The sequence below is a fragment of the Erpetoichthys calabaricus genome, chromosome 14 (genome assembly GCF_900747795.2).
Source record: "Erpetoichthys calabaricus chromosome 14, fErpCal1.3, whole genome shotgun sequence".
Classification (NCBI taxonomy): domain Eukaryota; kingdom Metazoa; phylum Chordata; class Cladistia; order Polypteriformes; family Polypteridae; genus Erpetoichthys; species Erpetoichthys calabaricus.
Window position 1 is genome coordinate 41,823,996 of NC_041407.2, and position 26,967 is coordinate 41,850,962.

Genomic DNA, 26,967 nt, shown 5'->3' on the forward strand with positions numbered 1-26,967 from the left:
AAATACATACAGTATAATACAGAGATGAGGAATAAGGAACATGGGTGTTCTGGATCTGTCTGATGTCTCATGTTTTACATTCTACAACAGAATGGAAAAGAGAAAAAAAAATGGCACAAAAGATCGCAGCTGAACTCGCCATATCTGTTAACCCTTCATACAACTCCATCAGGTAGTACACTTTTTGTGGCTAGAAAAAGGGGTAAGCACGACTGTGCTGTACAGTCAGTGCTCAGTTGTGTTATTTGACCTACCCAGCAAATTTTAGTCATTTAAACTGACATGGTCCAGTGACAAGATCAACAATTGCAGTGATAAAGTTTACACATATAAATGCATACCTCTATTCATTCACTTTTGGAGCTATTTGTATTAAGTATTGTACAGAGGCAAATTAGACAGCCACCAGACTTCATATTTAAAAAGAAAAAGGACAAAGCTTTCCTGCTTCCCATAACATAGCACACACACACACGCTTAAAGATTCACATACCTAAATTTCAACTACAGTGAAAAAGATCCATTCACAAAGCCATCATGTTAACAACATGCCTTTGCGCTTAGGAATGTTCTAGTTTTCAATGATTTTTGTCAAATGCCACCTTAGTGATGTTCAAGTCGAATAACAACAAATATAATTTAGCTGATATTCACCAGAAAAGACTCAATGATTGGCAAATTGACCGATCACAAAAAAATTTCAGCATCTGCTTTTCCAAGCTTTACACCAAATTGGTGCACTAATGGAGTAGTGCTCCATTACTCAAGGCATTACGGTAGTTGAGCTAGTCTTGGTGTCTTTTTTTCCTGCAAATGTCATGTGAACAGAGATCAGGAAGGCAGACTTTACCAGAGGGACAGAAAACAAGAATATTAGCATTTACATTAAAGAAAGTGGAGTAATAAACTGAGAAAAATAATCAGGAGTTATCCTGTGAAATTAGACAAATGTCAATAGAAACAGCTGTCAAGAATTCAGAATTTTTTTATTTTGTCCTTTAATTAAAATGGACCGTGCACGTATGAGTGAACGAGCTTGTGATTAGTACAGTAGCTGACATTTTCAATTTGAAAAAGATGAAGAGTTTGAAATTAAATTTCTGCTTAGTAAACAATAGTCTTGTTAGCTTAAAAGCAACATTTGCCTATTTTACTTGTAAACGAGTTAAACATGTTAGCCTTGTATCTTCTTGATAAACGTCTTATGCATATGTGATAGATCTGCGTCATTTTTACAGGTTTGTAATCTGTCTATTATCTGTTTGAGTAGGGCTGCACGATTAATCTTTTTTTTCTCATGATAACGATATTTATGACCCACGATCAGTTAATAAATATCGTTGTGATTTTACAGTATAAAGACCAAACTGTTTTTTATGGGCTGAGTTTACGGATTGGACTGCGTCACTATGACGTTACTGCGTCTAGATTGCAAGCGCTTTCTGAAGCAGTAGAAGTCAATAGCAGCAATAACAGTCAGTCAGAATAAACATATGATGGCGGAGCAACGTGAGGAAGGTGCAGAAGTGCCATCGTTAGTTCCTAAAAAGGGGTCATACTCAGTTGTCTGGAACTATTTCGGTTTCGAGGAATGTGATGTTGATCAGGTACGAGTCTTGTGCAAACTTTGCTCCTGTTCCGTCCAAATGTCCCAAGGTAACACAACAAACCTCATCAACCACCTTAAAAGCCACCACAAAGTACACTATCAAGAATTTCAACGACTGAAGGCACAAACAGCAACAACAAAAAATTACCAGCAATCCACAACACAGACAACAATATCAGGGATATTGTTCAACGCAATACCATATCTGCCTAGCTCGCAAAGACACCGGGAAATAACAGAGGCGATCACATACCATATAGCCAAGGATATGTGTCCAATAACCACCGTGAGCAGTGAGGGGTTTAAAAAAATGATCGCAACACTTGACAAAAGATATAGCATTCCCTCACGCAACCATTTTTCCAATGTTGCGCTGCCCTCGCTGTATGCGAAATGCTGAAAAGAAATAGAAAGAGAAATTCTCAGGCTCAGCCTTGAATATTTTAATGCCACGACCGACTTATGGTCAAGCAGAACTGCGGAACCGTATTTGAGCTTGACAGTTCATTTTATTGACAGCGAGTTTGAGATGAAAAGCAAGCTTTTGCAAACTTCGTTTTTCCCACAAGACCATACAGCGGATTTATTGCAGTGGGCCTCAAAGAAGCGATGTCCGCTTGGGGCTTGGTGGAAGAAAGACTTGTGTGCATCACAACGGACAACGCAGCTAATATGATTAGGGCAGCATCTGTGAATAACTGGCCGAGGCTACACTGCTTTGGTCACAGACTTCATTTAGCCATCGGTAAGTTGTATGTTTTTTCCCCAGATATATTGAAACAATTTGACAATTTAAAAATATTAATTGTTGTTGTTGTTTTAGTGATATTATAATCAGGGGTGCACATAACTGGTACGCAGGTACGCGTAACGTCATTTTGTTACTACAGCGCTTTCGCGTACAAAACAGAAGAGCTCTTGACTTTGACCGTTTTTTGACAGCGTGCGATTAAAATTTCACCTTCACCATTTGTTTTATGTCCTTTCGGTTTAGGTACTGCGTTTATGTTCGAAAAGTGTTTATTCCTCTGACTCAGGACCCTATTCTGCACCGGCGGAAAGCACCATACAAAGAGGTTTCGTTTTGAAATAAAATAATTTTGCGTGTTTTCCGCTTGTGGCAGTGGTAATTTTTAAATGAGGCGCAGCTGTGCGCATTTTCGGCTACTTTAAGATGGCCAAATGACAGTGTGCTCTTCACCAACAGTCTTTAGTCAGTGATGTTATTTATTAAACGATATTTAAGCGCCACGCACTCACGTGATATTAGATACGTACTCAAATAGCATTTTATTTGATTTTATTTCGGTTTTATCACAAAAGAACAACTGATTCTTTCATACCATTTTTAATGAAACGCAATACATTTGTTTAATGCATATTACGCTCAAGACGCAACCTTGTGTTCCGTCAAGTTGCACAATGACGATAAAAACCACAAAACCTTAAGGGAGCGATCTGCACTTATTAAGACCTCGCTGTGGAGTGCGTACCAAACACCAGCTCCTGCTACTCACCTGAGGAACACACTCAAAAAGTTATGTGCACCCCTGATTATAATGACACATTATAATGACATTGAGTCATATGTCTACAGTATAATAATCATCATTTTTATTCTGCTAATCTATCAAATTAGATACATTTAAAAGTTAAAAAATATTTGATTAGTCAAATACTATTATGTTAATGTTTGTGAACCCAGATGAGTTTAGAATAAGTGAGTGTTTATTATTTATTAATAAATGTTTGATAATTGTCTTATGTAGGTGTATATAATTAGTGAAATAAACATTTTTTTTTATTTCTGATCAAAAGTTGCATAAACAACAAGAGTCTTCCTGTGTCTTACTGTTTTTTTTTCTGATCATGTTTATTTCCTGAAGAGAATGCCATGAAGGATCCAAGAATTGACCGGGCTGTGGGGCTCTGTAAAAAGTTGGTGAGCTCCTTCTCTTACAGCTGGAAGCGTAAAAGAGAGTTTTTAGCTGCACAAAAGGAGATGAAACTCCCAGAGCACTCATTGAAAACAGAGTGTCCAACAAGGTGGGGATCACGTCAGGCCATGATAGAGAGAATCATCGAGCAGCAAAAGGCCATTGCACATGTCCTGTCCTCTGACAAGAAGTCTCGTCATCTTATCCCAACATGGCAGGACATGGATGTACTAGAGGCAATCAACAAATCCTTGCACCCTCTAGTTAATTTTACAGATGCACTGTCTGGCGAGAAGTACGTCAGCGTGTCATTTGTTAAGCCAGTTCTTCATCTTTTCAACGCATCAATCTTGAAAGTTAAGGATGATGATACTGACCTGTCAAGAGCAATCAAGTCTAAAATTTTGGAGTACCTAAACGAAAAATACAGTGACCCTGACATCCAAGCTCTACTGGACATGGCATCTACGGTGGATCCACGATTTAAGATGAGATACACAGCTGAGGACAACAAAACAACAATTCAATCCAGACTCAAAGCTGAGATGCAGACTTTGGCAATGATGGTAATAAAAATGAGCTGCACTGAGATCTATATTAGTGTTTTGTGTCTCAATTAGTTAAATTTGTTCTAAATGCCTTTTTCTGTGTTTAGGTGCCACCCCAAGAAACAGCACAAGAGACCAGCGAGGAGGATGCTGAAGCTGGATGTGCCCCAAAGAAAAAGATGACTTTAGGAAGCTACTTTAAAACTGCTGAACAAGCCTTGCCACCTAACAACCAGAAATCCAGTGTAGCCTGTGAGCTGGAATCTTACTTGCAGTCAAGCTACCTGGATAGTGAGGGGGACCCATTAAAATGGTGGAAAGAACATGAAAAGATCTACCCAAGGCTTTCAAAAGTGGCAAAAAAATACTTGTGCATACCAGCCACAAGCTCTCCTTCAGAGAGGGCTTTTAGTTCCGGTGGAAATGTAGTTACTTGCTTGCGGTCTTCCCTAAAGCCCGATCAAGTTGACAGGCTTGTGGTCTTAGCCAAAAATCTGTAACATGTTGTAAAAACTTTTTATTCTTATTTGATTTTATTACAAGTTGATGTAAAAGAGGCAGTTTAATTTTATTTATTTACCACAGCTAAGAAAAACTCTCCATTCTAAACATGTTCGGTTTGTTTATTTTTCTTTATTTGTGGCTGTAAAGTGCAATAAGAATACACAAGTGAATAAAAGTTCATTACCAAAGGAATAATCGTCATTATTAATCGTGATAAAAATTTTGAGCAAAATAATCGTGATAATCATTTTTTCTGTTATCGTGCAGCCCTATGTTTGAGTGTCATACAGTACAAATTTTTGGTAAGAAAGATGTACTGTGTAATTAAAATGGTAATCCATATTCATATTACACCTCAAGAATTGGAAGTGTCTAGCTGGTACATGGGTGAAAAAAAACGTATAAATATAGCAAATGTATATTTTAACAGCATTAAAAACATGTAGTGCAATCATTTTCTAACTCACTCAGTCCTGAACCGTGCTGCAAAAGGGTGCTGGAGCCAATTCCAGTTAGCACAGGGTGCAAAGCAGGAACAAACCCTGGACAGTGCACCAGTCCATCACAAGGTGAACCCCCACACATACACACCCAAACCCCAATGATACACTGTGGTCAATCTGACATTGCCAATCAACCTAACCTGCTGGTCTTTTAACTGTGGGAGAAAACACATACAGACATGGGGAGAACATGGAAACTCCATACAGGGAGGACCCAGGACACAAACCTTGGTCTCCTCACTGCAAATTGCAATAATCATTAAACATTACTCAGAAAAAAAAGGTGCATGTAAATTCACATTTAAGCAGTGTTTAACTGCCAATATCAACTTATTATGAGAGCTTTTAAAATTGTGTTACACAAATAGTGAAAACTCTTTTTCTAAATTAAGCTCTGTTTCAGATAAATGCACTAAAGAAGAAATTAAACAATATGACAGCTTGTAATTATGATAGCATTTTGTTTTCTTTTATGCCACATGTACTATAGAGAAATATTTCCTTAACATGTTTTATTAGTTATAAAAGGACATATCAATAATTTTTTTGTTTTAGTACCGCACGGTGACTAAGCCCTACAGAATTTCATTCTGTCAATAAGAAATAAACATAATAAATATTTTGTTCTATAGTTGAATTATAAAAATACCAAAGTTAACACTTTAATGTAGAACATAAAGCTACTACAAGTCTGGTCATGCAGAAACTTTGTGTAGCAAATTTTTTAAAAGAATGATTATAAAAAAGTGGCCAATTCAGCAACATGAAATTGGTGATGGGTATCATACCTTAAAAAAATTGATGATTGGAGCATCCCTAGCCATCACGAAAGCAGTGGACGTGGGCAAGCTACAAAGTTCTTGCACATTCTAAACAATTTAAAGTGAAAATCTGAGCCAATCTAGAGAGGTCAGGGTCACAAAAAAACACTAGACTCATGTCGCAACTTCAGATTATTACTTCTCCAGAGGGTTTGTATATGAGATGAAACAAAAGTGTACATCTCAGGTAATGCTATGTCTGCTTGACAGAGTATATCATGCAGAATCACAAACTTTCTACAGTAAAAAATTGTTGGCTATCTAAAACAATGAACTCCTTAATTGTGCTAGTGATACTTTTTGATTTTTTGCTGTTCTGGACATATTTCTGCTTCTTTTAAAAAAAGTGTCATTACCAATGGCTGACACAAATTTGTTTTACTGCTTTCACTGCATTGCTGACAGATGGATGTGCATTCCCTCTTCTTAATACATAATTTGCCTGCCTCCTCACTCATTCACTCACGTCCGTCTGAAGCCTTCTGTGCAGCTGCCCGAAAAACCTTACGAGGCCGACATCCAACCCCAACATCGCGGCAGGCGGCGGATTTACGACCGCAAAAATTCAAAGAGAAAGGCGACTTCGATTAAAGCTCTAGAGGCCTGAAAGGCGATTTTGACTACAGCTCGAGGCCTAATTACGCATTCTGATTCAATTACGCATTCATTCAATTCAACTATATCAGGTTTGTGGTGCTTATACTTATTACTATTCCATATTGTACTGGAACATTCATCATTCAATATTATACTATACGCCTGGAAAATTCATCAACTAACAGTACAAGCCTGTACAGTAATGAGTAAAGCAGACTACAATCATTACAAAACAACTTCTTCGTTACTTATCATTTGTTCTTCATACACTGCTGACACAAACTCGTGCCCGTTTCATCTTGCGTTGTCGAAACGGGCTCTTTGTCTAGTTTTAACATATTCGATGTCACAAACTTTTCAGACTGATCAGCCAATTTAAAGTTGACTGTCGATTTTCAATAACAAGCAAAAACGAGCCAATTTTTGACCTAAGGTCAATTTTATCTGTGCATAAAAAAACAATTTTTGGAAGCTGTCTGGACTAATAAAGAGATATTCTCCAAGTTTAGTTTTTGCAAAAACAGGGCTATAAAATTGCCTGGCTGACTAATTAAGAGGACCATTCAGGCTACAACCTTGTGATCTTAAATCTTAGATGGTATCTTAACCCATCTATTGTTTTCCACTGGCTGCTATTCACTGTCAGACATGTCACATATTACATGTAATTAAAACTTATATTGATATTCAAAATATATTACTTCTGTAAATGAATTCTGGTATCATTACTTAATTTCATCTGACTTGTACCTGCTTTTGCCAATAACAGCACAGGATGAACTAGAGTAGTGCGGCACACAGATCGCAATATTATGTCAAAATTTACATTTACTGCGAAAACACTCTAAATTATGAATATACATCAGCGGGCATATGACAATGTGTTTAACATGACACAGTGGTCCCTTAAAAAATTGTTTAGAAAACAAAGAATTTCACCTTGGTTGCTTTTATGTAATCAAATGTTTATTGAAACAAACATCAACAAAAACAGAAAAAAGCAAAAAAAAGTAGTATTTAGCAGTTATAAAGGAGGTATTATAAAATAAGATAAAAAGGAAACCCACTCCACAGCCAACACAACCCTGTACAGGAATAAGCAAGGATAATAACAGTTTAATGACACTTGAGAAAGCTAGAGTGAGTAATACAACCATCACATGGCTTAAAAAATTAAGGGGTAAGGAACCGAGGATGACAATGAGCCATCCATCATTGCCATCCTAGCCACACAGGTTTGGCCAGATAAAATTTAAAGTACATAAATTTAAGGTAATACATGTAGGGAGTAAAAATGTTAAGATTTGAATACATAGTTGGAGGTCTGAAACTTGAAAGTATGCCTTTTGAGAAGGCTCTGCAGTAGTGGCCAAAAGTTTTGGCAGGGACACAAATCTGTTTTGAAAACTCTGCTCCTTCACCATTTTCAGGTAATTATTTACCTGCTTCTATGATATAATGAACAATTACAAACATTTCATAAGTATCAAAAGCTTTTATTGGCAAATACAGTAATCCCTCGCTATATCGCGCTTCGACTTTCGCGGCTTCACTCTATCGCGGATTTTATATGTAAGCATATTTAAAATATATATCGCGGATTTTTCACTGATTCGTGGGTTTCAGTGGACAATGGGTCTTTTAATTTCTGGTACATGCTTCCTCAGTTGATTTCATACAAGGGACCCTATTGGCGGATGGCTGAGAAGCTACCCAATCAGAGCACGTATTACGTATTAAATAAAACTCCTCAAATATATTGTGAGCAGGGGGGCTGTTTGCACCCCTAGAGGATACGGACGCTCCTCAAAAAATGCTGAAAAACTACCTTCACATTGCTCACTTCCTTGCTTACTTGTTACTTTGTTGCTCGATATGCTTCCCGCACAGTGCTTCGCATACTTAAAATCCCAAAAAGCACCTACTGATTTTTGATTGTTTGCTTTTCTCTCTTTCTCTCTCTTGCTCTGACATTCAGCAGGGGGGCTGTTTGCACCTCTAGAGGATACAGACACTCGTCTAAAAAATGCAGAAAGACTACCTTCACATTGCTCCCTTCCTTGCTGGGCTTACTTGCGGCTGCTTTGTCAAGCGATATGCTTCCCGCATGGTGCTTTGCATACTTAAAAGCTCGAACAGCCCTATTAATTTTTGATTGTATGCTTTTCTCTCTCTCTCTGACATTCTCTGCTCCTGACGCGCACTCCTTTGAAGAGGAAGATATGTTTGCATTCTTTTAATTGTGAGACGGAACTGTCATCTCTGTCTTGTCATGGAGCACGTTTAAACTTTTGAAAAAGAGACAAATGTTTGTTTGCAGTGTTTGAATAAAGTTCCTGTCTCTCTACTACCTCCTGTGTTTCTGTGCAAATCTGTAACCCAAGCGTGACAATATAAAAAATAAACATATAAACATATGGTTTTTACTTCGCGGATTTTCACCTTTCGCGGGGGGTTCTGGAACCCAACCCCCGCGATGGAGGAGGGATCACTGTACATCAAATTTATGTAAAGAGTCAATATTTACAGTGTTGACCCTTCTTCATAACATGCTGGATATCAGCTTCTGGGCCAAATCCGGACTGATGGTGATTCATTCTTGCCTTTTTAGAGACGGAGTTGATCACAATTTGTGGAATTCTGCTTGTCCACCCACTTTTAGAGAATTGACCACAGGCTCTCAATTTAATTAAGATCTGGGGAGTTTCATGGCAACAGGTACAAACCTTCAATGTTATGCTCTCCGAGCCACTTTGTTATCATTTTTGCCTTGTGACATGGTGGTCCATCATGCTGGAAAATACACAGATCATCACCAAATTACGCCTGGATTGTTAGAAAAAGTTGCTCTTGGAGGATGTCTTGATATCATTATTTATGGTAGCATTCTTGGGCATAATTGTGAGTGGTTCCACTCCCCTGGATGAGAAGCAACCCCACACATAAGATTGTCTCAGGATGCTTCACTGTTGGCACCACCCAGGACTCATGGTAGAGTTCACCCTTTACTTTTCCGGACAATCAATTTTCCCAATGTCCCAAACAGTCGGAAGGGGGATTCATCTGAAAAAGTAACTTTGCACTAGTCTTCTGCTGTCCAATCCTTGTACTTCCTCTAGAATTTCATCTGTCCTTGATGCTTTTCTTGGAAAGAAGTGGCTTCTTTGCTGTACTTCTTGACACAAGGCCATTATCCAAAAGCCTTCACCCCACTGAGCGTGTAGATGCACTCACACCCACCTGCTGCCAATACTGAACAAGCTCAGCAGGAGGTGGTCCTGGCACTTGCTGGACACTTTTAGCTTTTTTGTGCCGGGCCAAAATAAGTGCACAATAATATAAAAACAATGTGAACTGCCACCAAAAAACTGAAGCCATAAATTTTGCAAAACACAACATGTGTGTCACTGCCAAAACATCTGTAGTAGTTACAGTGGATTCGTTACTATCTTTATCCACACAGTGCACAGAAGCAATCATAAAGGGTAACAGGTTGTTAGGTTACATATCACAAAGGATATAGTACAAGTCAAGGGAGGTTGTGTTTCAGTTATAAACCACACAACGGAGGCATTGCCTTCAGTAATTTGTACAGTTTTGGTCTCCATATTACAGAAAAGACATAGCAGCAATACAGAAAATCCAGAGAAGAGCAACTAGACTGATTACAGGACAGGACTAAGGGCCCATACACACCTGAACTTTGTTAATTTCTATCGTTTCTCAAGCATTTTAATGGCTTTTTGCAAGAGTTTTCTATTTTTTTCTGGTGCTTTTTACGTGTTTTTCAAGTTTTTTTTAGCTCTTTTTCCAGAGTTTTCAAAAGAGTATTTTATAGGGAAAATATGACTGCCATAATTTCCATTTTGCGGGCTGTGAGGTGTTATGTTGTTAGGTGATTGTGGAATCTCCAGAATGTCTTCTATGACTTTAGTGCTTGAAATCTTGGCGCTTACAGTTCTGAAGAACAGTTGTCATTGGTGTTGTGATCACACATATGTATCGCAGAGCTGGTTAGGAAGGACTTATCATGAACAGAGTTAATCAAATCAAAAGAACTGAACATATGTTGTATTTACATACATTTAATCCTGCATGTGCTGGTAGATAAATTTAATCTGTCCAGATTAGGGTCACAGGGAGCCAACGATCATCACAGAAGCACTTGGGCGTTTGTTTTCAGTCGACTAGATTACTGTAACGCACTCCTCTCAGGACTACCCAAAAAAGACAAATCGTTTGCAACTAGTGCAGAATGCAGCTGCTAGAATCCTAACCAGAAAAAGAAAATCCGAGCACATCTTTCCAGTTTTGATGTCACTACACTGGTTACCTGTGTCATTCAGGACTGACTTTAAAATTCTGCTTATGGTTTATAAAGCCTTAAATAATCTCGCCCCATCTTATATATCGGAATGTCTGACGTCTTATATTCCAAATCGTAACCTCAGATCCCCAACTGAGTGTCTCCTTAGAATTCCAAGAGCAAAACTTAAAAGAAGTGGTGAGGCGGCCTTCTGCTGTTATGCACCTAAAATCTGGAATAGCCTGTAAATAGGAATTCGCCAGGCTAATACAGTGGAGCACTTTAAAAAACTGCTGAAAACACATTACTTTAACATGGCCTTCTCATAACTTCACTGTAATTTAAATCCTGATACTCTGTATATCCAATTCATTATAATAACTATTCATGGTGGCTCTAAAATCTGTACTAACCCCTACTCTCTCTTCTATTTCCTTTTCCGGTGTCCTTTTGGTGGTGGCGCAAAGCAACATGATGTTCCAACAATGATGGATGGATGGATTAAAAGCCAGAAGTCTGTATGACCATCAGCATCAAGTGACTCTGTGAGAACCTGAACTACAAAGAGGACTATTTCATTTATGTTAGGTAGAATGCCCAGAGGGGACTGGGCGGTCTCGTGGCCTGGAACCCCTACAGATTTTATTTTTTTCTCCAGCCTTTTGGAGTTTTTTTTTTTTGTTTTTTCTGTCCACCCTGGCCATCGGATCTTACTCCTTTTCTATGTTAACTAATGTTGTCTTATTTTAATTTCTTATTTTGTCTTTTTTCTTTTCTTCATTATGTAAAGCACTTTGAGCTACTTTTTGTATGAAAATGTGCTATATAAATAAATGTTGTTGTTGTTGTTGTAGTAAGGCAAGAAGCAAATGTGCTGGACGCTGCACCAATCTTTGTAGGGAACAAGTGCTCAGCCAAGTAGAAAAGATTGTGCTTCACGCAATCCAGCAACAGAAGCAGTTTATTGCAGCATCTGTTTATTTTTAATTCAGGTATTTGCTAAAGATAAGTTGAAACAGTGTGATCTGGTAACATAACGGCCACAGTTCACCCAGGAGCTAAGATTGGGGATACAAAAAAAGGGATGGATGTTATTTACTTCAAGAAGGACTAAATGTTTTATTTCCTAATTGAAATTATTACTGATATATTTCCAGTATTCAGTGTTAAAACAGGTAATTAAATCCTGTTAAACACATTCACTAATAATGATCATTTCACAAATGCACGTGCAAAACATGCTAACCCCATACAGCAGGTGCTCTAAGGAAGGAACACTAACTGTGTTCTACCATTCTGCCTATATGTTAAACCATCTCCACTGAACTTATAATAATTAAAACTAAATGTACAGGTGCTGGTCATAAAATTAGAATATCATGACAAAGTTGATTTATTTCAGTAATTCCATTCAAAAAGTGAAATTTGTATATTAGATTAATTCATTACACACAGACTGATGTATTTCAAATGTTTCTTTCTTTTAATGTTGATGATTATAACTGACAACTAATGAAAGTCCCAAATTCAGTATCTCGGAAAATTAGAGTATCAATTAAGACCAATGAAAAAAAAGGACTTTTAGAAATGTTGGCCAACTGAAAGGTTATGAACATGAAAAGTATGAGCATGTACAGCACTCAATATTTAGTTGGGGCTCCTTTGACCTGGATTACTGCAGCAATGCGGCGTGGCATGGAGTCGATCAGTCTGTGGCACTGCTCAGGTGTTATGAGAGCCCATGTTGCTCTGATAGTGCCCTTCAGCTCTTCTGAATTGTTGGGTCTGGCGTATTGCATCTTCCTCTTCACAATACCCCATAGATTTTCTATGGGGTTAAGGTCAGGCGAGTTTGCTGGCCAATCAAGAACAGGGATACCATGGTCCTTAAACCAGGTACTGGTAGCTTTGGCACTGTGTGCAGGTGCCAGGTCCTGTTGGAAAATGAAATCTGCATCTCCATAAAGTTCGTCAGCAGCAGGAAGCATGAAGTGCTCTAAAACTTCCTGGTAGACGGCTGCGTTGACCTTGGACCTCAGAAAACACAATGGACCAACACCAGCAGATGACATGGCACCCCAAACCATTACTGACTGTGGAAACTTTACACTGGACCTCACGCAACGTGGATTCTGTGCCTCTCTTCTCTTCCTCCAGACTCTGGGACCTTGATTTCCAAAGGAAATGGAAAATTTACTTTCATCAGAGAACATAACTTTGGACCACTCAGCAGCAGTCCAGTCCTTTTCGTCTTTAGCCCAGGCAAGAAGCTTCTGACGCTGTCTCTTGTTCAAGACTGGCTTGACACAAGGAATGCGACAGCTGAAACCCATGTCTTGCATACGTCTGTGCGTGGTGGTTCTTGAAGCACTGACTCCAGCTGCAGTCCACTCTTTGTGAATCTCCCCCACATTTTTGAATGGGTTTTGTTTCACAATCCTCTCCAGGGTGCGGTTATCCCTATTGCTTGTACACTTTTTTCTACCACATCTTGTCCTTCCCTTCGCCTCTCTATTAATGTGCTTGGACACAGAGCTCTGTGAACAGCCAGCCTCTTTAGCAATGACCTTTTGTGTCTTGCCCTCCTTGTGCAAGGTGTCAATGGTCGTCTTTTGGACAACTGTCAAGTCAGCAGTCTTCCCCATGATTGTGTAGCCTACAGAACTAGACTGAGAGACCATTTAAAGGCTTTTGCAGGTGTTTTGAGTTAATTAGCTGATTAGAGTGTGGCACCAGGTGTCTTCAATATTGAACCTTTTCACAATGTTCTAATTTTCCGAGATACTGAATTTAGGACTTTCATTAGTTGTCAGTTATAATCATCAACATTAAAAGAAATAAACACTTGAAATACATCAGTCTGTGTTTAATGAATGAATCTAATATACAAGTTTCACTTTTTGAATGGAATTACTGAAATAAATCAACTTTGTCATGATATTCTAATTTTATGACCAGCACCTATAAAGCTCTAACATTTGTTGAATTATTGTCTCTTGATTGAAAGGTATAGTGTAATCTTGACCTCACCCTAAACAGCAAGATGACACCAAGCTTTTTTTCCATAGTTTCAATGAGCTTCTTCATCCAAGAAGAGGCATTGACTTTATGTTAAAATGCTTTCCAAAACATTCCTTTGTTTTCACTTATCAGCTTTTATGAGTGTTACCACTGATTTCAATGAAACAAGCGTTTGTCTGAACATGCTTGAAAACTGTTGCATACAGGAGGTTTTTAACAACTGCTAAAACTGTTAGGTGTGAAACATTTCATTGTAAACAATGGCAAATAATTTTTCACGTGGCTTAGGAGCATTCTGGTCTAGCTCTGAAGTGGCAGAAAAAAGCTTATTTGTAAATAGGGCCTATGAGTTAGGAGCTATGCACAGAAACAGAAACAGATTACCTTTTTCTGTTTAAGCAAACTGTGATTAACGGGTGACATGATTTAAGTGTGTAAAATTGTGAAAGGAGTTTGTACAGTGAATCCCAGTTATTACTTTAAATATGAAACAAGGACACAGGGACATTGTTGGAAACTTATGAGCAGATTTCACATAAATGTTAGAAAGTTTTTGTTCACGCAAAAAACAGACACACATGGAATAAATTACTAAGTTGTGTGGTGGAAAGTAGGTCTTCAGAGACCTTCAAATCTCAACTCCATGTTACTTTGGATAATCTAGGTAAACAGTATGGACAAGCTTGTTGGAATGAATGGCCTGTTCTTATCACAATTGTTGTGCAGATCGCCAAGGAAAGAGAGGTGGTGGCTTGGCAAACATTTACTCAAGACGGTTAAAATGTAAAGATGTCAGTTTTGGTAAATTCAAGTCCTTTGAGTATCTCGCCGTTGTTATCCATGGAGATTCTCACGTTCTAATATTATCTGTGTATAGACCTCCAAAATTCAACGCGTCTTTTTTTGAGGAATTCTCTGACTTAATGTCAATTTTAATTACGAACTATGACACACTCTTAATAGTCGGCGACTTCAATTTTCATTTAGATAATCAGTGTGACCAAAAAGTAAAAGAATTTATGAACCTCCTGGACTGTTTTAATTTGAGACAGCTCGTTAATCAGCCTACACATAAAACAGGTCATACGTTAGACTTAGTGATTACTAAAGGACTAAAAGTTGATATAAAACAGGTCATTGATACGGGTCTATCAGACCATTTTCTTCTACTTTTTAATATAGAAATAATGATAGAAAACACTCATGAGAAGCATATTGTTAAAAAACGCTTCTTTGACTCATCAGCAGCTTTAAAACTTACAAACATTCTAAGCAGTCAGTCCGTTTATAGTGCCAACTATAATAGCGAGGATAATGTAAATAGTAAGGTGGAAAGATGTAATACTAAGGTGAGAGCTGCTGTTGACATAGTTGCACCTGAAAAAACAGTTAAAAATCTTCTAGCATTGTTATACCATGGAAGACCCAAAGAGTGTCTGATTTAAAGAGAGCATGCCGTAGAGCTGAGCGTAAATGGAGGAAGACTAAACTAACTATCCACTATGAAATATGAAAAGTTAAAATAACAGAATACAATAACACAGTCCGTCTTGAGAGGCGCTGCTATTTCTCTAAGATTATAAATAACAATGCTAGTAATCCCAGAGTCTTATTCTCAACTAGCCAACCCGCAGCATAGCATACGCCGCATAATTATGTATTGATGGGTGACCACTTCCTGAACGACACAGTTGTCAGTACTTGTAGTCACAGTTGAGAAACACTTTTTTAATGTCTTTTAAGCACAGGGGAAACAATGAACATGTGAAACATCCGTAATGTAATAAGCCACCAAGAAAAGTAAAATTGCAACAATGCTATCTACAAAAGTGAAAACAAATTCGAGCCCCGTGTATTTTTTAACTGCCTTGTGGGGCTGTAGTAGTGTTGCTGCTTTGCGGTAAGGAGACTCTGGAAGATTGTGTGTTCGCTTCCCGGTTCCTTCCTGTGTGGATAGTGCTTTGAATACTGAGAACACCGCTATATCAATGTAAGGAAGTATTATTATTCCTATGTGTCCATCGCGCGCGCGTGTGTGTGTATGTGTGTGTGTGTCACGCTCTCTCGCTGCACGTGGTCCTGTAGGCAAACGCCGCAAAAATAATATATTGATAGCTGAACACTTCCGGAAAGACACAGTTGTCTAAAAGGAGAGAAAAAAATGAACATTTGCAAAATCCGTAACGGTGCTTTCAGTAAGTACAATGCACACGCGTTTAATTTCATTCAGCGATTCAGTTCCGAGACAAACATGCCTCTTCTTACCTGGTCCTCCCCCGTCCACCTTCGTTCTCTAAGCTTACACACCCCCTGGTCATGTGTCCGCTTGCAAGAGCAAGTCACGGAGACCCGCCCACCAACATTAAGACCATGGCGTAGTTGAGAAACACTTGTTTAATGTCTTTTAAGCACAGGGGAAACAATGTACATGTGAAACATCCGTAATGTAATAAGCCACCAAGAAAAGTAACATGCCATGCTATGCACAGAAGTGAAAACAAATTCAAGCCCCGTGTATTTTTTAACTGCCTTGTGGGGCTGTAGTAGTGTTGTTGGTTTGCAGTAAGGAGACTCTGGAAGATTGTGTGTTCGCTTCCCGGTTCCTTACTGTGTGGATAGCACTTTGAATACTGAGAATCAGTATCGGTATATCAATGTAACGAAGTATTATTATTCCTATGTGTCCAGCGCGCTCTCTCTCCCGCGTGCGCGAGTGCCTGTATGTGTGTGTGTGTGTGTCACACGCTCTTGCTCTCTCTCTTGCTCGCTGCACGTGGTCCAGCAGGCAAACGCCGCAAAAATAATATATTGATTGCTGAACACTTCCGGAAAGACACAGTTGTCTAAAAGGAGGGAAAAAAATGAACATTTGCAAAATCCGTAACGCTCCTTCCAGTAAGCATAATGCACACGCTTTTGTCGGCCAGTTTTTGCCAGCTGACCGTCGTCGCACGGTCATTCAGCGATTCAGTTCCGCGACAAACATGCCTCTTCTTACCTGGTCCTCCCCCCTCCACCCTCGTTCTCTAAGCTTACACACCCCCTGGTCATGTGCCTGCTTGCAAGAGCAGTTCACGGAGCCCCGGCCACCAACTTTAAGACCACTGGATGAAGCAGGTGAGACGCTAATGAAACAGAGGCACAGGGCTTATTGATTTTTAAGGACTGCTTCCTTCATTGTGTTTTGAGAGGGAAACATGCAATTGTCCGTGACTTACAATTGGAGGACAGCCGACGCTAATGAAACAGAGGCACAGGGTGTATTGGTTTTTAAAGACTGCTTACTTCATTGTGTTTTAACCTCAGTTGTAAAGGATTGTTTTAAGGATCCCATGGGATACCCCTCGCAAACCGTTTTTCACGCTGCATATGGCGATTCACCTCCGCGAGAAACATGCCTCTATGAATGGTCAACGTGGCTTGGAGGTGCATGTGGCCTCTACGACAGACGAATATAAATGACGCTGTTTTTTCTGTGTCGTCGCGTCCGAGTTGGTGGGCGTGGCTCTGCGAGTTGTCGTTGCATCCAATGGTCTTAGAGTTGGTTGGCGTGGCTCCTTCCTGCGTGCGCCATGGGTGTCTTACTTGTTGGCGGCTTAGTGAATCCACGCCCCTTCCGGCGTGCTTTCCATGGTCGGCTACTTGTCTTCTGGCTTAGTGAATCTATAATAATAAAAGGCAAAGCCCTCACTGACTGACTGACTGACTGACTCACTCACTGACTGACTGACTCACTCATCACTAATTCTCCAACTTCCCGTGTAGGTGGAAGGCTGAAATTTGGCAGGCTCATTCCTTACAGCTTACTTACAAAAGTTAGGCAGGTTTCATTTCGAAATTATACGCGTAATGGTCATAACTGGAACATATTTTTTGTCCATACACTGTAATGGAGGAGGCAGAGTCACGTATCGCGTCATCACGCCTCCTACGTAATGACGTGAACTAAAAACAAGGAAGAGATTTACAGCACGAGTCACACGCGGGAACGAAGGTAAATGACGTTAATTTTTGACTGTCTTTTAATACTGTGTAAGCACACATATTAACACATGTGCAATTAAACGTGTGCATTTACGGGGTGATTTCTCAGGCTTAAAAGCTCGCCTTTTATCAAACGCGGGAACAAAGGTAACTGACGTTGTTCACTGTCTTTTAATACTGTGTAACCATACATATTAACACATGTGCAATTAAACGTGTGCATTTACGGGGTGATTTCTCAGGCTTAAAAGCTCGCCTTTTACTAAAAAGGTAAATGCTAAACTATTTTCAATCAGTTTAATGAAACGCTCCCGTTAAGGATTGCAATAACATATTCGCGAGATAAAACAACGAAGTAGGGGGAAATGACGTAAGAGCCGCAAACAGCGAAGAGCAAAAAATTAATTAAACAATTGAGAAGGGAGCGAGTGAAGCATTCAAGCATGTTCATAAGGGAAACAAAGCACGGTGTAAAACGTAAGTTTAAATTAAGTTTATAGAAACGCTCCCCCTGCGGATTGCAATAACATATTCGCGAGATAAAAGTTTAATGAGAAGACACGAGGTATAAACGAACCACACGCCGTGGCGCAACGTTAGGGGCAACAGTTTCAACCATTCTATGATCTGCTTCTCGCAACTGAAAGACGGCACATGGCGGATGTTAGCCGACTTGCTGACCGCAACGTTAGGGGCTTCAACTATGGCGCTGACGCCACATCTCAGTGCCAACACTTTGCAGACTCTACTTAAAAGACATGCCCTCCTCACTGGACGGTTAAAAAGACCAATCAAACTAACGATGACATCAAGTATTACCCAATCAAAAGTAGGAAAGGAGGCATCTTCATAAAATGCGTGTGGGATGATTTGCATGAGACGCTGCTTTAAAAAAAAATTATACAAAAAATACAGGATAAATCCCGTCCAGTATTGATTCAAAACGGGACGCGCAATTTCATTCTCAAACGCGGCACGATTCCGTATTTTAAAGGACGGGTGGCAACCCTACAGTGCCAGGTAACCACCCATACAATCACATTGTGATTCAGACTAGGAATGCAATGAATGTAATTACCCCGATCTACATACAAGGCGAAAGTCTTGCAACATTCAAAGATGATGGTTTGGGATAAGTACACCATACAACATAAAAGAGCTTATGAAGCCTTGAACCGAAAAAAGCAAGATCTCAGAGATCGTAAAAAAAAAAATAGGAGGTAATGTCGTTTTACTCGCTGTAGATTTTAGTCAAACATTACCAGTTATTCCACGAGGGAGACCAGCAGATCAACTCAACGCGTGTTTAAAATCCATGCTTCTCCCACGCTCGGTTATATGTCGCGTGTTCTCGGGTAGGTGCACCAAAAAATGTATACATTTAAGCATGTAATGGGCAAACAAAAAATGAGGTATACCCGAAGACACTGCAGTAGTACTTAATGTAACTTTACTTCTTAAATGTTAATGTTTTACTGTTTAATAATTTATACGCTTCTTATATGTTGTTCAAATGCTTTTATCAAAATACCACTGACAGCGCAATGCACGATAACATGGAGTGAATACACCATACGCATCCGCCCACGGCTGCCCTGCTGTGCGCAGATAGGAGTTGATTCTACAATAAAATAAAGATAAAAAGAGTAAAACAATCATCACCCTTAAAGCGGATAGTAGACGTGACGTACTATATGTGTACCACATTTCAAGTGTATAGGTGAAACGGTTTGCGAGCTACAGGTCATTTAAAATCCTGGACAGACACACAAATTGCCACGGTAGCAAATTACAGAAGATTTTACTGTTTAATAATTTATATTTATATGAAATGTGCTTCTTATATATTACTTCATATTCTCATATGATAATGATGTTAATGTTTATATTGATTTCTGTGTTATTAAAACTGCATGTATGTGTGTATATGTATATATATATATATATATATATATATATATATATATATATATATATATATATATATATATACAGGTACTTGTCGACTTACGACCGCGATTGGTTCCGACTGACTGGTTTTAAGTTGATCTGGACGTAAGTCGGCCTATGTTAATTTAAGGTAAGAATATTAGACTGGGTAATAATATTGTAATCATCTTAAAGTAATATTTTATCAACATTTTCTTACTTTCTAAGACAAACACAGCATACTACAGTACAATTTGTTTAATATGTGGAAAACGTACAAAACAAGAAATACTGTACTGTATATTTAATTCCTGGCACCACTGGTGCTTGGCTGCGAGTTGTCGATATCGCCTTCATCAGATCAGGCGAGGCTGCGGACGGGGTGATGGGAGGAGTTGCTCTTTTCATAAACATAGTGAGCTTCGTCTGAATTGTTTGTTTTTTTTTCTCTTCATAAATTTCGCAATAAGGACGAAATGTGTTGCGTGCCATCCGTTCAATCCTCGCAAATCGTTCAATATTTGGGTCCATTTTTTCAAAATGAGCGAGGAGTTTATTCAGTAGAGATAAATCTTCTGACAATCCCTTTGTGGTGAACATTCTTTGTGGCACCTCCTCCTCTTCGTCTTACTCCAATTCTCTTGTTTCTTCTTCCGCCACTCTTTCTTCTTCCAATTCTATCAGCTCTTCATTCATAAGTTCACCTGATTCCCGGTCTAGCAACTCCTCGACATCTTCCATTTCACATTCCAATGAAAGGTCTTTTGACAGTTTCACTATTTCTTCACGAATCTCATCAAGTTCTTGTTCACTGTTAAATCCAGCAAAAGTATTTACATAACGCTTAACACACTTCTTCCATACGCCATTCATACACTGTGAGTTGACATTTCTTGCGGGGAGGGCTTCGGTTTTCTCTGATCTGAGTTCACCTCTGTTATAGCGCGTCTTTATTTGAAAAGAGCAGTGTCATATCGGGGCGAGTGTGAACGCTAACTTTGACAAGCACTATAAATTTTCAGCGGTTGTTACAGACGTAAATCAAATGTGTTTTTATTGTATAATATTAACAATAACAGCAGCTCTCTACTCAAAGCGGTAAACTCGAGAAGCTGCTAGCATCGAACCCAGAAGCTCTTGATTGGGAGTCAGCAGTTGTGTGTGGGAACTGTTAACATTTGAATGTGATGATTGTATATAAAACTTGTGCACGAACGAGACTGGGATAACTGTGGATGTGGATGTGAGTGGTGTGTGTGACTGAGAATGACTGGTGTGAAGCCTGAAGTCCAAATATCAAATAAACACTTTCACAAGTACAAGTATAACAGAACAAGTGCGCTTTTATTCAAGAAGAAAAAAGAAAGCAGGTTGCGGTAATCAGTTGATGCGACTGCTTGCGTAGTGCAATCCTAAGAACTGCCCAATCAAGAGCTTCTGGGTTTGATGCTGGCAGCTTCTCAAGTTTGCCGTTTTGAGTAGAAAGCTGCTATTAGTGTTAATATTATAGGATTATATGTTAGGGTTATATTATTATCGAAAATTGCCAAAACAACAAGACACAAACACACGTGGGGCAACACTGCTGTGTATATTTTTACTGCTGCGTAGCGAGACTTGAGAGTGCGGGAAACTGGCGCTGCCAACAGCTGGCGGGGGAAACAGTCAAACGCGTCGTAAAGTCGAACAGTCGTAACTTGCATAGGTCGTATGTCGACGAGTACCTGTATATACTAGCAAAAAACCCGCGCTTCGCAGCGGAGAAGTAGTGTGTTAAAGAGGTTATGAAAAAAAAAAAGGAAACATTTTAAAAAATAACGTAACATGATTGTCAATGAAAGCCCGTTTCAGTCAGTAAGTCTTATGTGTGTGTTTATGTATGTGTGTATATATATGTAGATGTGTATATGTAGATATGTATATATATGTATATGTATATAAATGTTTATGTGTGTGTGTATATTATATATATATATATATATATATATATATATATATATATATATATATATATATATATATATATAAAAAGACAGCAACAGTTATAACAATGACAACACAATTACATTGACAATCATGTTACGTTATTTTTAAAATGTTTCCTTTTTTTTTCATAACCTCTTTAACACACTACTTCTCCGCTGCGAAGCGCGGGTATTTTGCTAGTTATATATATAGATGATTGATCGTCTGTTAAACCCAAGTAACTCAAAGGAATGCATCCTAAGTACTTCAAGTAAAACCTGTGAGGCTATCGCTGTATTTTTCAATCAAAAAATGAATGATATTCAAAATAACATATCTCCCCAACACTAAGGATCCTCCTAAACCCCAGTTTTCTGTTATAAACAAATTGAACTGTTTCACTAGGATAGATTTACCTGATTTACATAAAATAATTTCTCAAATGAAACCCTCCACCTGCGTCCTTGACCCAATACCAACAAATTTTTTCAAAGAAGTATCAGGCGTGCTAATTGATAATGTTCTTGACATAGTAAATTCGTCATTAGATACGTGGGTCTTCCCAGACTGTCTTAAGACTGCTGTAGTTAAACCCCTACTTAAGAAAAATAACCTCGACCCCTCTGCTCTTGAAAATTTTAGACCCATCTCTAACCTGCCTTTCTTAAGTAAAATTCTAGAGAAGGCAGTCATTATACAGTTAAATGACCACCTCAATAAACATGCTATTCTTGATAAATTTCAGTCAGGTTTTAGAACAAATCACAGCACAGAAACTGCACTCATTAAAGTAGTAAATGATTTGCGGGTAAATGCAGACAGAGGCCATTTATCTGTTCTCATCCTCTTAGATCTGAGTGCCGCATTTGACACCATTGATCATAATATTCTTAAGAATCGCCTTAGTCAGTGGGTGGGCCTCTCTGACAGCGTCTTAAATTGGTTTGAATCCTACCTGGCAGGGAGAAAATTCTTTGTTAGTTGTGGTAATTACAACTCAAAGACACGTGATATCCTATATGGTGTTCCACAAGGCTCTATCCTGGGTCCGCTGCTCTTCTCAATCTACATGCTTCCATTAGGTCAGATTATCTCAGAGCACAACGTGAGCTACCACAGCTATGCTGATGACACACAGCTGTATTTATCAATAGTGCCTGATGACCCCGAATCTCTTGATTCACTAACACAATGTCTGACTTGTATTTCAGAATGGATGAATAGTAACTTTCTCAAGTTAAATAAAGAGAAAACTGAAATCTTGGTAATTGGCAATAATGGATACAATGAGGCTATTAGAAATAAACTGGAAGCATTAGGATTAAAAGTCAAAACGGAGGTAAAAAGCTTAGGGGTAACTGTTGACTGTAATCTAAATTTTAAATCGCATATTAATCAGATCACTAGGACAGCATTTTTTCACTTAAGAAACATAGCAAAAGTTAGACCTCTTATATCATTGAAAGATGCTGAGAAATTAGTTCATGCATTTGTTTTCAGTCGACTAGATTATTGTAACGCACTCCTCTCAGGACTACTCAAAAAAGACATAAATCGATTGCAACTAGTGCAGAATGCAGCTGCTAGAATCCTTACCAGGAAAAGAAAATCTGAGCACATCTCTCTAGTTTTGATGTCATTACACTGGTTACCTGTGTCATTCAGGATTGACTTTAAAATTTTGCTTATGGTTTATAAAGCCTTAAATAATCTCGCCCCATCCTATATATCGGAATGTCTGATGTCTTATATTCCAAATCGCAACCTCAGATCCTCAACTGAGTGTCTCCTTAGAATTCCAAGAGCAAAACTTAAAAGAAATGGTGAGGCGGCCTTCTGCTGTTATGCACCTAAAATCTGGAATAGCCTGCCAGTAGGAATTTGCCAGGCTAATACAGTGGAGCATTTTAAAAAACTGCTGAAAACACATTACTTTAACATGGCCTTCTCATAACTTAACTGTAATTTAATCCTGATACTCTGTATATCCAATTCATTATAATAACCATTCATGGTGGCTCTAAAATCTGTACTAACCCCTATTCTCTCTTCTGTTTCTTTTTCTGGTATCCTTTTGGTGGTGGCGCATCTACCCAAAGCATGTTCCAAAAATGATGGATGGATTAAAAGCCAGACGTCTGTATGACCATCAGCATCAAGTGATTCCATGAGAACCCTAACTACAAAGAGCACTATTTCATTTATGTGAGGTAGAATGCCCAGAGGGGACTGGGCGGTCTCGTGGCCTGGAACCCCTACAGATTTTATTTTTTTCTCCTCTGGAGTTTTTGTTTTTTTTTCTGTCCACCTTGGCCATCGGACCTTACTCCTTTTCTATGGACGGAGTGGTGGCTCTGAGGCTAGGGATATGCACTGGCAATCGGAAGGTTGCCAGTTCGAATCCAGTAAATGCCAAAAGGGACTCTGCTCTGTTGGGCACTTCAGCAAGGCCCTTAACCTGCAATTGTTGAGCGCTTTGAGTAGTGAGAAAAGCGCTATATAAATGCAAAGAATTATTATTATTATTATTATTATGTTAACTAATGTTGCCTTATTTTAATTTCTTATTTTGTCTTTTATTTTTCTTCATTATGCAAAGCACTTTGAGCTACTTTTTGTATGAAAATGTGCTATATAAATAAATGTTGTTGTTGCTGTTGTTGTAATGATGAAAGCATTTCTGAATACTAGCCTAATATCCAAAAAGGACCATGGCTAGCATTGCTTTATTTATGATTGACAGATGCATATTAACACCACAGTATAATTTATCTGCTTTTCCATATTTATCTTTGAATAATAAAAGAATTATTCAGTAAACAATCCAGTTTTAAAAAGAAATATTTTTGGCAGGTGGTATGGCCTGTGGTTATGATTTTGAATTTCAAACTGAGTTTGTGGGTTCAAATTCTGCTATGGACACTGGGCGACAATGAGCAAGTAAGTCACTTCAAAAAGAAACATAACATGAACCAACTGAATTGCAAATCTTGCAAGTCATCTTGGATAAAGGTGCCAGCAAAATAATAAGTAATAATTTCCATCAACTAACATCTTTAAGTCATTCCTACATGTTGTAAGAGCAAACTAATTATTCTTTACAAAGTACAATGGGTTTCTAAATGTTCAAAAATATTTTGATTATGGCAAGCTGAATTAACATTTTGAGATATCTTAAAGATGCACTTTAAAACATTATGAAATGAATCTGACAAAATGAATTTCAAGTTAAGGTAAAGATGGATGAACTTATTTTGCAATATCTTGAAGAAGAGTTCAGATCAAGGTTATTATAGTTAACGAAAACTAAAATCAAAACTGAAACTATTATTAAAAAAACATTTTCGTAAACTGAAATAAAATAATTAACAAAACCGAAATGAAAAACTAAAACTAAATGAATCTATTAAAGTAGCTGGAAAGACTAACTGAAATAAAATAATTTACTAAAAACAATTTTAGTTTTCATTTTTGAATGAATATTCTTGCTGTTAGTTTTTAACCCTTATAACTTTTAACTCTAAAACTGAAAGTCATCCACCAGCAAATGGCAGCTGGTGATGGAGGGCGGGTGTTCACACAGCATTTGCGGTGACAGAGCGAGCTGAATATGCAAGTAAAGTGTGTAGAATAGAAAGCGATTAATGCGCTGCCTTTCTTTGCACTTGTTGTAGATCAAGATGTAATTCAAACGCCTGAAATCGGAATGTGCTGGTCAACAAAAACTTTACCATATGGACAGAAAAATAATGAGTAATGTTTCAGTTTATTTTTTCCAGGTGCCTGCTTTTTGTTGACAGCAATTTACCTGCCACTTCGCACATGAAGCATAAAGTATAGTAATCCTGAAAAAAATATGACCTTGAGATTTTGATGAATCTTGACGTATTAGACCTCCCCGAGTCTGAAAATACAGTTTTTTGGAATTATGTATGTGTGTGTGTGTATATAAACACGATAACTCAAAAACGCAACTAGATAGATAATGTGGTTGTTACACCAAAATTGCAGATCTGTATTAACTTTTGGGTCAAATCCATCAACTGGAAGTGGTACTTTAACTGAACACATACCTGAGGTTTTTTATTCATGTAGCTGCAGAGTCCGATTTATTCAACTTTACTTTTATAATAATTGTTCAAGATTATTATTAATTATTATTAACGTGTGACTCAGGTGCCGCCGTGAGTGGCAGCTATTCCAGCAGCTCCGTGTAGGACTTTATTTTTTCTACCTTTTTCTATTTCACTGTTAACTCCTACCACTTTCTTTTATGTGGAATCGTTCCCAGGACACTTTTTACTACTTGGACATGGATTTTTACACGCCGAGACTCATCTATTCAAGTAGTCAACTTCAAGCGCTGAGAACAAATGCCCGTGCCGGCGTGGTTCCCTATTTATCTGACGAGGTAAGAAGGTGGTACAGCGGCAGCAGAGCCGGTGCTAAGATAAAAGCCAAGCATTTAGTGAGAAAGTGTCGCTATAAGCCTTTGGTGCCTTCTGTGATCCTGGGAAATATGAACTCACTACCAAATAAAATCGACGAAATGGCTACGCTGGTGAAAAATGTCAGGACCTACAGAGAATGAAGTTTGTTGTGTTTTAGTGAAACGTGGCTAACAACTAATATCCCAGATGCTAGCGTGGAGCTACCTGGGTTTAGCACAGTTAGAGCGGACAGAGACACAAGTACCTGCGGGAAGCACAAAGGAGGAGGACTTGCACTCTATGTCAATACAAGATGGTGCAACTCTGGACATGTTAACGTTAAAATCTCCACTTGCTGCAGGTATATTGAACTGTTGGCCGCAAGTTTGCGTCCCTATTACTTGCCCAGAGAATTTGGACACGTCGTTGTTGTTACTGTATACATCCCTCCTCGGGCGGACGTGGAGATAGTGAGTGACATCATCCATTCCGATGTGGCTAAATTACAAACACAACACCCCGAGGCACTTGTGCTAATCGCTGGAGACTTCAACCATGTAACGCTGGACAAAACATTACCTGCCTTCTCCCAGTATGTGGATTGTAACACCCGGGGAAATAATAGGACTATTGACCTACTGTATGCAAACGTTAAAGACACACACAGAGCCACCCCGCTGCTTGCGCTTGGGAAAGCGGATCATAACCTGGTTCTGCTTCAGCCTCACTACAAACCAAGAGTGAGGGAGCTACCTACAACCACACGCTCATTCAGGAAGTGGTCCCCTGAGGCAGCGCAGGCTCTGAGAGACT

At 38.7% G+C, this 26,967-nt stretch overlaps 2 protein-coding genes across 3 annotated transcripts in view; one reads left to right on the forward strand and one right to left on the reverse strand.

The window, feature by feature from the left end:
* The window catches only part of ppie (peptidylprolyl isomerase E (cyclophilin E)), a 68,193-nt gene that overhangs the window by 32,156 nt on the left and 9,070 nt on the right, over positions 1 to 26,967 (reverse strand). The gene's annotated exons all lie outside the window — the stretch shown is intronic.
* On the forward strand, positions 2,207 to 4,871 carry LOC127530159 (E3 SUMO-protein ligase ZBED1-like). Its single transcript, XM_051936337.1, has 3 exons — positions 2,207 to 2,354; positions 3,496 to 4,112; positions 4,202 to 4,871. Exons 1-3 carry the CDS (start codon positions 2,219 to 2,221, stop codon positions 4,592 to 4,594), a joined length of 1,146 nt encoding a protein of 381 aa, XP_051792297.1. The 5' UTR covers positions 2,207 to 2,218; the 3' UTR covers positions 4,595 to 4,871.

Bases quoted from the DNA above. Each gene is read 5' to 3' on its own strand.
- LOC127530159 (XM_051936337.1), top strand. From the start codon at position 2,219: ATGTCCGCTTGGGGCTTGGTGGAAGAAAGACTTGTGTGCATCACAACG. The intron at 2,355-3,495 runs GTAAGTTGTATG...TATTTCCTGAAG, and splicing joins CAGACTTCATTTAGCCATCG to AGAATGCCATGAAGGATCCA. The intron at 4,113-4,201 runs GTAATAAAAATG...TTCTGTGTTTAG, and splicing joins TGCAGACTTTGGCAATGATG to GTGCCACCCCAAGAAACAGC.